Here is a 12,111-nt window from a genome sequence, read left to right as displayed (position 1 = left end):
ATTATAATTAAAATATATTAAATAAAATTAAAATAATAATTTTAATAAATTAAATATTTACAAATATACATAATAAAATTTAAATATACTATTAAATACACTTAATTTAAATTTATAATAAATAATAATTACATTTAATTATACTAAAGAAAATAATAATTATTAATTAATTATATTTGATTTTATAATAATATAATAAAATTTTAAAAAAATTCTCTCCATCACCAAATATGGTGATGTGAATAGTGCAACATCATATTTTGTGTTGCACTATTCACATCATCATATTTGGAGTGGGATTTAGTGTATGGATTGAAGTAATTTGATGTTTTGAGGATGAATTAAAGATGCTCTTATGGGTCGAGCCAATTGTTAACAAACTCAAAATGACTACATTACTCTTCTCTTTTAAAATCATTTTAGCCAAATTAAGTAAGTTAATTTCACCTCTTATTCCTTATTTTTTTTTTTCAATTTCAATTCTTATTAATTTCCCCTTATTTTTCTAATTTATATATTTTATTATTTTTTTCCTTCGTAATTTCTTTTCTTAGCATACACGCCGAACCACACCAATCAGTGTAAACGTTAAGAAAATAACGGCACGTTTAAAACGCGTACCGTTTACGCGTGGGAAATCTAGCGGAAAGCTGCTCCCCGAGTTGACTACGTTAGCCGGTGGTCGACAACGGTTCACTGTCAAAACTTCGGCTCCTGCCGTTGCTTTCCCGCGGGCGGAAAGTTCAATCTTTTTTCTTGGTCAACGTTCAAATCCCCCAGTCTTTTTAACTCCCGAGTGACGATCTGTCGCTTTTCCCATTGGAACTTGTAAAGTGAGTGTGTATATATATCTATCTGTGAAGATTTTGAATCATTCTTGAGTGGAATCGATTCGAACTTGTTTTGTTTGTTGTTGATCATGGCGTCGTTGTCGATCAGACGTCGATTTAACTTGAAATCGAGGCTGGATCGTGAGGCGGCGGTTGTGCCGGAGGAATTCCGGTGCCCGATATCGCTGGAAATGATGAGGGATCCGGTGACGGCGGCGACCGGAATCACGTACGACCGGTTGAGCATCGAGGTGTGGTTGGGGATGGACAATTCCACGTGTCCGGTCACGGGCAGGGAGATCGCCGGCGGTGTTGAAGGCGAGCTGGTTCCTAATCACACTCTGCGTAAGATGATTCAGGACTGGTGCGTCGCGAATCGGTCGCTAGGCGTGGAGCGGATTCCGACGCCGAAGATTCCGGTTACTGATGCCGATGTCGCCGGGGCTCTGTCGGAGATCGCCGCCGCGAGCCGGCGAGGGGAGGGGCCGCGGTGCGCGCGTGTGGCGGCGCGGGTGAGGAGGTGGGCGAGGGAGAGCGAGCGGAACCGGGTGCGGATCTTGTCCCACGGCGCGTGCGCGGCGCTGGTGGCGGCGCTCTGCGCTGTGGCGACGGAGCACGCGGAGGAGATCCTGGCGGCGCTGGCGGCGATCTCGCCGCTGGACGAGGTGGCCGCGCGGGCCGCCGCGGCGTCGCCGGCGGCGCTGCGTTTCCTGGCGCGGACGCTGAAGCAGGGGACGACGCTGGCGGCGAGGGGGAACGCGGCGTGGATGCTGAGGCAGATGGTGGCGGCGTCGCGCGGGGGCGGATGGCGGGCGGTGGCAGAAACCGAAGGGATGGTGGAGGCGCTGGCGGAGACGGTGCGGAGGCCGGTGTCGTCCGCGGCGACGAAGGCGGCGCTGGTGTGCATCATGCAGGCGGCGAGGGGGAGCGAGGCGGCGGCGGGGAGGGCGGTGGAGGCCGGCGCGGTGGAGGCGGCGGTGGAGATGGCGGCGGAGGCTGGGGAGAGGAGCACGTGCGAGAAGGCGCTGGGGTCGCTGGAGGCGATGGCGAGGTGGGAGGTCGGGAGGCGGAGGGCGCGGGGTCACGCGCTGGCCGTGCCGGTGCTGGTGAAGAAGATGTTCCGGGTGTCAGAGCTGTCGACGGAGCTGGCGGTGTCGGCGCTGTTGAGGCTGTGCTCGGGAGGAGGAGACGAGGAAGAGGAGAAGCGTAGGTGCGCGGTGGAGGCGGTGGAAGGCGGGGCGTTCCAGAAGCTTCTGCTGCTGCTGCAGGTGGGATGCAGCGACGAGGCGAGGGAGTGGGCCACCAACCTGCTCCGGTTGTTGAATGGGTACAGGCAGAGGAACGAGTGTATCGACAGCATGGACCTGAAGGGACTCAAAAGGCCCATCTAAGTTTATTATTATATTATTATATTTTTTTATCAGAGGGGAGGGAAACTGATAGATTTGAAAACAAAGATTTTTAATTAAAAAGGAGTTCGGTATCGAAACACACGAGTGACAAATTCTTAGCCAAAAAGGAGCATATTAAGCTTAAGTAAACCACACATGAATGAGATACATGATCTTATTCGGAATTTGAGTCGGATGAAAATCGAATGAATTATTATTGGCATTGACGGAGGGGCGATCGAGACATCTTTCTCGTTTGGACTTCTAAAACTTGACTTCCACGTGGTGCTGGCGGACGACGAAGATTGAGCCGGCGGTACCTGAGCTCTACGCACCCTCAGACAATCACACGGGCGTTAGAGGCCAGAAAATCAGAGAAAAAATCCTCGGAGCAACCCTCCGACGCTCAAGTCAGGTACTTTTTTCCCAGAAGAACAATGCACGAAGTAAAAGGAAAGTAGATGACAAGTGCGAATGTGAGAGAGAACGTACCTGCGTAAAGGAGAGGGCCTCTCTTTTTATATGACAGTGCGTACCTTTTGGAACTTGATTACTGTCAGAGAATGTGGCGTGTTAGACCTTGTTGAGTGATGGAGGGCACGTGGCATCCTCCTGTAGGTTGAAAGAAGGTTCCATTCGCAGATGATCGCAGACCACTGAAATATTCCCCGACACACAGCAGTTATTCTCTGACAGACGGTTATGATTCCCTAACCTTGTTGTCATGTAGTACCTTCTGTCCCAACCGAGTAAAAATAGGCTAGCTCGGGATACTCAGCCTAGTGTACTACCTGACCCAAACCGTGGGGAGGCCGAGAGTCGTGGAGAGATCGTCCCAGAGTTGACCGGGAGTTAGCTGACCGAGAGTTTAGCTTACTGAGAGCACTATGACTAAGTACAACCATGCCGTGAAAGCCCAACCCATCAAAGCCAGGTCAGGTGTCACCCCAACTGTCTACTCAGGCATCTCAGACCTGGGGTTCCGGTCTGTGAGAACTTGACAGGGAATTAGGTGGCTGATGTGCGTAGATCTTATGATCATTTATACATGTTTTGACGCACATTCATTTACTTTATTCACGTATATTCTGTGTATGTTCATCTCTCTTAGCATGTATTCAACATAAATACTCTTTTGTTTGGAGATCTACTCTTTGTGTGTTTTCTTGTTAATAGGACGCGATTGGAGCAGAAACAAAGCTAAGTGGAGTCTAGAGCTTCCAAGGTGTCGTGTCCAGGCTGTGTGAAATTTCTGCACTGTAGACTAAAACCAAAATGGTCATAACTTCCTGCTTAGTTAGAGTTTTGGGTTGTTCTTTATACCGGATTGTAGATAACTTCAAGATCTACAACTTTGATGAGGACCTCAACTCAAGAATACCATGTTAAGATGTGATAAAATGATCTACATGATCTTGATACAATTCTGCATGGCCAGAGTAGAAGGGAGGCATGACCGTGTCAATTTGCACGGCCGTGCGGTGTAACCAGAGTAGAAGGAAGGCACGGCCGTGTCAATCCACACGACCATACGTGCAGTGTAACCAGAGTAGAAGGAAGGCACGACCGTGTCAATTCGCACAGTCGTGCGGTGTAACCAGTGCAGAAGGAAGGCACGACAGTGTCAATTCACACGGTCGTGCCACTCAACCCGAAGGGAGGAGGCAGTTAGCCGTGCCGATCTAGCACGACCGTGACACGAGCCGTGCGGCGCCCGTACCCTAACCTATAAAAGGGTCAAGGAACCTATTTTTGGGGGCATCTTTGGTTCGGGACTTCGTTCCTCTCCTTGGGAAAGGGTTCTCCCCTTCGGGGAAAATCCTAGAGCTTCATCCACCGTCATCCCTTGACGTTCCGTCCATCTCCAGAGCAAGGAGGCATCCCCAAGACATTGGAAACATTGACAATCATCTCTTCTTCCCCTTCTTCTCACATCATGGGTTGTAAGTATGCTTTATTTTTGTTTTGGGGTTGTTCTTCCCTCACAGTGGAGTAGATATTCTCTTCTAGGATTATGAAGTATTTGTAATGTGATGGAGATGTAGAACTATGTAGATTCGGCATATTTCTATTCAATGACTTGTTAATGCCTTGTTCATGATGAATTGTGTGTGTAACATATTCATATTTCTTTGCATGCTTTGTTGATTAATGTGGAGGATTGTTAATCATGCAAAGGGGATACCCTAGAGCGTATTGACCAAGGTGCCCTAGTGATAGGGTTAACCCTTTCCGAACGTCTAGGACATTCCCTTAAAAGGAAAAACAATCCCTTAGGAATTGTTGCTCTAGTAGAAAGAGTGCTCTAGATCGTATACCCGAGGGGCCCTAATGAAAAGGGTAACCCGTTCACGGACATCTAGGACATTCTCTTGAAAGGAGAGACAATTCCTCCATAAGAAAGTAGGGAATCATACCAAATCTCTACCTTTATCCTTATTGTTATTTACTAGACATGCATTTCTGTGATCTACTGAGGCACCATCATGACAGGGGTTAACCGTTACAGAATTTCATATGAATCGTCTCTATTTGATACTTAGGGATATTGACCAATTTAACTTCCTACAAGAGCATGGACATAGAGGGTAGAAACTAACCAATCTATGTAATATCTCCTAGTATTATAAAGAAATCGAAATCCTAGAATCCATCTCCCAAAGCTCATTCTCTCCAAGATCAATTCTCTCTCTCTCCTCTCTCTTCATCTCAACCTTCTTTCCCTTTCTTTAATTACACTCGTTAGTTCGTAAGCGTCAAAGCCAACTTTCGACCGTCTAGATAACTTATTTTGTGACATCTCTAGTGCTCAATCAACAGTCCTTGTGGTTCGACAATCTTATATATTACTGACGATAAATCCGTGCACTTCCGGAATCGTAACAAGTTTTTGGCGCCATTGCCGGGAGCTGTTTTAGATTAACATTAGTTGATTAGCATATGAGTTACCCTAGACATTTTCTTTTTTTCCTTTGCATTTTATTTCTTTTTCATTATGCACTTTCTTTCTTGCAATTTAAATTCTGCATCTTCTTTCTTACTTTTCATATAGCATTTTATTTTTTATCTTTAATTCTTCATTTTTTTTCTTTTCTCATAATTTTTTTTAGATACCATGAGCACTAACATGTCAAGTAGTTTCTTAAGAGATTTCTCTGCACCCATTTTCTGCAAGATTTTTATCTCCCATTGTGTAGTCTCCTATTGAAGCAGAAAGTTTTCAACTAGACCCAGAGTTAATTTTCATGATACAAGGTCACAAATTTGGAGGAAAAATATTAGAAAGTCGTTATCTACATCTTGAGACATTTCTAGAACTTTGTGATATGGTGAATTGTGAAGGAGTGTCAGCAGACGCAGTTCGATTGATAGCATTTCCTTTTAGCATCAAGGATCAAGTAAGAACTTGGTTATATTCTCTCCGTCCTCAAAGCATCACAAGTTGGGAACAATTGGAGAAGCAATTTCTGAATTATTTTTTTCCTCCAAATAGATCAATTTATATGAGGAATTACATCACAAATTTTGCTCAAGCATATGGAGAATCATTATTTGAAGCATGAGGCAGATTCAAGAGTCTACAAAGACAGTGCCCTCATCATAGTTTGGAGAAATGGTTGACCTTGCATATATTCTATAGGGGAATTTCTTTCTTAGATAAGTGTTTGTTAGATTCATTAGCTGGAGGTTCTTTTATGGACAAGAGTGTAGATGAAACATATATGTTAATTGATCAAGTGACATTGAACCTCCATGAATGGTCGAACAAAAGTTGGATGGAATTTCCCTCAGAAATTCAAGAAGTACAAGCCATATATACGAGAGAGCCTGTCAAACAAAATACAATTCAACCATCCAAGAGTTTTGAAATCCACAAGTCACAGAATGAGGAGTTCAAACATTTGGGGGTGAAGATTGATAACATTGTTTCAAAATGGTTCAAACAAGATCCTCCTCCTACACAGACAGTGTCTAGTGAACAATGTAATAATTTTAAGTTAAGAAGTGGCAAGAATCATGAATAACTACTGAAGAAGGATTTGTTTAGAATTGAGGAGAAGAACAATAGAAGACCTCAAGAACTCAGTTTCATTACTCCAGGAAGTTCTCAAAGGCCACAAGGACCTTTCCCTCAACAATTGATCACACCTACACTAGATAAGCAAATTGGACCTCCTCTACAAGCTCAAAGGGAATATGGAAAAAAGGAAGTACCTTTCCCAGGACCTTCACTAAAGGTTCCTTTTCCACAAAGGCTAGTGAGGGTCAATGAAAACGAAGACTTTGACAAATTCTGTGACACTAATATGGTTGAGTGTAGATTTCTGGATGTATATGAAGATGAGGACTCTTCAGATGAGGATTGTGATGATAATGCAGTGGATAACAAATTTTCAGATCTACCTTCTGGGGTTTACAGGGTGTTATGATGAAATTAAATTTTCAGATGATGAATGTGATATGGTAGATCAACTTAAAACTGCAAATGAAGTTAGTGATCCTCCTATAGATGATTCTCCCACTGAGGATATTGATATTGGTTTATTTTTTGATGCTTGTGTTGATGATGATGTTATAAAGGGAAGTGTAGGGAGCTATGTTGTGGAAGCAGCATATCAAAAATCACCTCCTTTATCCACACAACCTTCTGAGATTATGAGAGTTGCAAGGATTGAACACGTTGTGGACCAATGTGTAGGGACTTGTGCAATAGAAGCAAAGCCCCAAGAATCACCACTTTTAGAGGCACCATTACTTGAGCTAGAGCTAGAGCCAATACAAGATTCATAAGTCACATCCACATGTTTAGAACTTTTAGGTATCTCTCAGCAAAGCAAGATTAGTATCCTTTGCGATTTTTTGAAAAATTTCATAGATGTACCAATAGTAGATTTTGTTGGATGTGAATCAATTTGTGATACATACTCAGTTCATCTTAATAAGGTTCTAGTTCTATCTAATATAGCATGCTTGGGAGAGGTATGTTTTTCTTTTGGGTGTGCAGATTTCCATGGAGCCTATAATTGGAAGCTCGATCTAAGCCGTCTTCGATCTCCTGAAATAATTTCCAAGAAGACGATGATGGATAGAGTGATTCTTCACTTTTTGATGAAAGCTCCCTCCATAATAAGAGCCTTCGGTAAGAGGGTGATGAAATATCTTACTCCTCCAGGAGCGAGATTTCGATGAATCTAATGAGGTGGTCGAGCTAATGACCTTAAACAAGCGCTTCTTGGGAGGCATCCCAAGTTCAATCTTGTTTTCATTCATGTTTTTAGTTCCTTTCTAGTTTCATTTCTTTCCTCATTACAAGTATGTATTCTCTACTTAATTTTTGTTGTCAATTTATTTTTATAGAACTCAAAGATTAGGAGGAGTGCAATTACATGATAGAGAAGTTAATGACATGGGCATTTGGCATGCGTCATTTGGTACCTTCTCTTACTTTTAATCTCCTCCACATTGTTTTTAGTTTTCATTGGGGCAATAAAAAGTTTAGGTCTGGGGGAATACATTAGATGCATTTGGTTTAGTTTAGTTTTTGCTAATTTCTTTTGCATAATAAATTTTTCCTAGTTACATCATTTATCACATCATGATTGTTTGTTCCTTAATGCAAAATACTAGCACGTTTCATCTAGATATTTATACTGTGTGATTTGGTATGCTAGTATGTCTATTGATCTTTATTTTCCTATCCATAGTAGCATGAAGTGAGCATTGTTATTACTAGACGAATTTGAATGTTGGCCTAGTTTTAGGATCTCTTCACATTATGCTTGACTTTGATAGTAGATATTTTTGAAAATAGTCATGATTCATAGAATCAGACTAGTACTCTTGCTTCTATGGTGACCTCTCAACTATATTTTGGTTACTGGATAAACTCAGATCATGTAAGCTCATTTGGAAAAATCAATCCCCAAAAAAAAATGATGAAAGTTTGTTCAAGTTTGATACTTTGCAAATATAAAAAAAAAGAAGAAAAAAAAATAAGGGATAAAGAAATAATTATCGTGAGCGGAAACTAGCAATTCACCCCTTTGAGACCGAGTTGGGTTACTGGGGAAATGAATGTTATGTTTCTCTTGATACTGAGTATTCCTTTGAGACCTTGTGTAGATGATGCATAACATTTTTTTTTAGTGGAACGAACCTTGCGTGTGGCAAGTAAGTGTCTATCGCCGGAAGTATGAGGAACACGGTTAAATGAAAAATTGACTAGACTTAGAGATTGTCACTTGAAAAAGTTAAGCCACTTATTACACACGGAGAACTTCTACTTAGGCTTAACTCCATGTCCAAAGCTTCTACTTAGGCTTAAGCTCTGGACATGACACCTTGGTATGCTAGTATGCCTATTGATCACTTCATGCGATTTGGAGTCTAGAGCTTCCAAGGTGCTATGTCCAGGCCGTGTGAAATTTCTGCACTGCAGACTAAAACCAAAATGGTTATAACTTTCTGCTCCTTTGGAGTTTTGAGCTGTTCTTTATACCGAATTGTAGATAACTTCAAGATATACAACTTTGATGAATACCTCAACTCAATAATACCACGTTAAGATGTTCTAAAATGATCTACACGGCCTTGATATAATTCTGCACGGCCAAAGCAGAAGGGAGGCACGACCGTGTCAATTCGCACGGTCGTGTGGTGTAACCAGAGTAGAAGGAAGGCACGGCCGTGTCAATTCGCACGGCCGTGCGGTGTAACCAATGCAGAAGGAAGGCACGACCGTGTCAATTCGTACGGCCGTGCTACTCAACCCGAATGGAGGAGGCAGTTGGCCGTGCGGATCTCGAACGGCTGTGCCACGGGCCGTGCGGCGCCCGTGCCACGGGCCGTGCGACGCCCGTGCCCTAACCTATAAAAGGGTCAAGAACTCTATTCTTGGGGGCATCTTTGGTTCGAGACTTCGTTCCTCTCCTTGGGAAAGGGTTCTCCCCTTCGGGGAAAACCCTAGAGCTTCATCCACCACCATCCCTTGACGTTCCATCCATCTCCAGAGCAAGGAGACATCCCCAAGACATTGGAAATCTCGACAAACATCTCTTCTTCCCCTTCTTCTCACATCAAGGGTTGTAAGTATGCTTTACTTTATCTTTTGGTGTTGTTCTTCTCTCACAATAGAGTAGATATTCTCTTCTACGATTAGGAAGTATTTGTAATGTGATGGAGATGTAGAACTATGTAGATTCATCATATTTCTATTCAATGACTTGTTAATGCCTTGTTCATGATGAATTATATGTGTGACATATTCATATTTCTTTGTATGCTTTGTTAATTGATGTGGAGGATTGTTAATCACACAAAGGGGATGCCCTAGAGCGTATTGACCAAGGTGCCCTAGTGACAGGGGTAACCCTTTCTGGACGTCTAGGACGTTCCCTTAAAAGAAGAAACAATCCCTTAGGAATTGCTGCTCTCGTAAAAAGAGTGCTCTAAATTGTATACCCGAGGGGCTCTAGTGACAAGGGTAACTCATTCACGGACGTCTAGGACATTCTCTTGAAAGGAGAGACAATTCTTCAATAGGGAAGTAGGAAATCGTACCAAATCTATACCTTTATCCTTATTGCTATTTACTAGACATGTATTCCTATGATCTACCGAGGTGCCCTCGTGACAGGGGTCAACCGTTACAGGATTTCATAGGAATCGTCTCTATTCGATACTTAAGGATATTGACCAATTTAACTTCCTGTAAGAGCATGGACATAGAGGGTAGAAACTAAGCAATCTATGTAATATCTCCTAGTATTATAAAGAAACTGAAATCCTAGAATCCATCTCCCAAAGCTCATTCCCTCCAAGATCAATTCTCTCTCTCTCCTCTCTCTTCGTCTCAACCTTCTTTCCCTCTCTTTATCACACTCGTTAGTTCGTAAGCGTAAAAGCCAACTTTCGACCGTCTAGATAACTTACTTTATGACATCTCTAGTTGTTAATCAGGAATCCCTGTGGATCAACAATCTTATATATTATTGACGACGAATCCGTGCACTTGCGGAATCATAACAGTGGCTGATGTTGTCACTCGGTCTTACTTTCTCTTTCCATACCTGTTGACTACCACGTCTCCTTAACTTATGACTGTCACATCCCCTTGACTTATGACTTCCACGCTCCCTTGACTTTCGACTGCCACGTTCCCTTGACTTTTGATTGCCACACCCCCTTGACTTCCGACTGCCATGTTCTCTTGACTTTTGACTGTCACACCCCCTTGACTTCAGACTACCACGCCCCCTTGACTTATGACTGTCACATCCTCTTGACTTCTGACTGCCACACTTTATCAGACCCCACCATCATGCATTGTATCACAAGCCTCCCCCCAAGTATAGTCGAAGGAGGTTCAAGTCCGACTGACTAAACTCATGCTCTAGTTTACTTGTTCCACTATGGCGTCTTTAAATGCTACTCCTTTCCTCAGATCCTCGGATACATGACCTGTTTAATCAACCAATCTATCTCGGGAGAAGGACCTCACCAATCCTTCGAAGTCGACTCTCCACATCTCCCTCTTTAAAAAGGGTTGAGTTCCCCCACACCATCATATTTTTATTATCGGCATCTTCTGACCATAGAATCTACTTCTGAGTCTGACGAGGTGTTACCCCTGGACGAACATCTAGCCCATCTGACTCAGCTACTTGCCCAAAAGGATACTGCTTTAGCCGAGATGACGCATGAAAGAGATCTTCAGTCTTCTCTCCGTCGAGACATTGAGGACCTTTGGTTGGCTGCTAAGTCTCAGGCCCGGGTAGAAGTAGCATTAAAGCAAAAAGCTTATGCGGATCTAGAGAGTCATACCCAATTCATGCTCTATCTAAAAGAGAAACATATTGCTTCCATAACCCTTCTTCAAGTAGTGAACCGGCTCAAAGATGAAACATGCTCCTACTCTATGGTTGTCCGTAAGGTGGACGATCCCGATCCGTCGGTGGATGATTCCCTGGAGAACTTCCGGCTAGCTCGCATAGCTCCTTGTGGGTGGAGAAAGCTTGTCACAACCTCGTACAAGCACGCTATATTACTTGGGCACTTGAAGACTAAATTAGGGTTAACCATCACTAATTTTGTCAACCTTGGCCAAGTACCCCAAGCTCTATTAAATAGAGCTCAGGAGGAAAACACCTATTGTTTTCCTCACCGTCAATCAACTGGTACAACCACCAATCGATTGGTCCTAAGTGAAATTCGACCGTTATAAACCAACGGTCAGCTACCAGTCGACTGATAAAAACACTAGTTGACTGCTACAGTAACACTACAGTACTGCTACAATAATGTTACAGTAACGCTATTAAGGTTGTCATAGGCTGCAATTAGCTCTGATCGATCTGTAGTTGGTCGAACGTCTTCTTGAAGATGATATTTACTGAGTTGCCCGTATCCACAAAAGTTCAATGAATAGTGTAATTAACTATTATCGCTCGGATGATCAAAGCGGCGTCGTAAGGGATCTCCACTCCCTCTTGGTCCTAAGGGCTAAAACTAATCTCTTGTCCCTCGGCCTTCTCTTTACTGCATCCGACAACATGTATCTCCAGTCACTGGAAGTGCGCCTTCCTTGCTCGGTTTGAATCACCGTTGGTTTGCCCCCCGACAATCATTTTGATTTTGCCGCGAGCATCATTGCTTCGATTTTTCTCCTCCCAAGCCGAGAGTCTAGTCCGCTCACCTGAAGCTTGAGCGGGGACCTATGTTACTTCTCCGTTGAGGTTGACGCTGATGTCACTCGGTCGTCGTTCTTTCTTCTTCCCATACTTGCCACTACGATCTCACCGTAGTGTCTTGATACTTTTACTTTGACATTTCTCCACATCAGCCTCATATTCTTTGAACTAATTAAAGCACTTAGACTTGTGGCACATCAA

General features: G+C 43.2%; 1 protein-coding gene and 1 non-coding gene across 2 annotated transcripts; one reads left to right on the top strand and one right to left on the bottom strand.

Annotated features, from left to right (window-relative positions):
* Positions 1-919: 919 nt before the first annotated feature.
* Positions 920-2,221, top strand: LOC122019599 (U-box domain-containing protein 21-like). The gene has a single exon (XM_042577053.1). The coding sequence runs from the start codon at positions 920-922 to the stop codon at positions 2,219-2,221; it is 1,302 nt and encodes a 433-aa protein (XP_042432987.1).
* A 3,501-nt stretch (positions 2,222-5,722) lies between these two features.
* On the bottom strand, positions 5,723-5,828 carry LOC122022047. The gene has a single exon (XR_006122796.1). It is a non-coding gene; the product is annotated as a small nucleolar RNA R71 (small nucleolar RNA).
* Positions 5,829-12,111: the final 6,283 nt, after the last annotated feature.

Source organism: Zingiber officinale, chromosome 9A, assembly GCF_018446385.1.
Source record: "Zingiber officinale cultivar Zhangliang chromosome 9A, Zo_v1.1, whole genome shotgun sequence".
Lineage (NCBI taxonomy): Eukaryota > Viridiplantae > Streptophyta > Magnoliopsida > Zingiberales > Zingiberaceae > Zingiber > Zingiber officinale.
The sequence above is the reverse complement of the archived record's forward strand: the minus strand, read 5'-3'. Positions and strand labels throughout refer to the sequence as shown.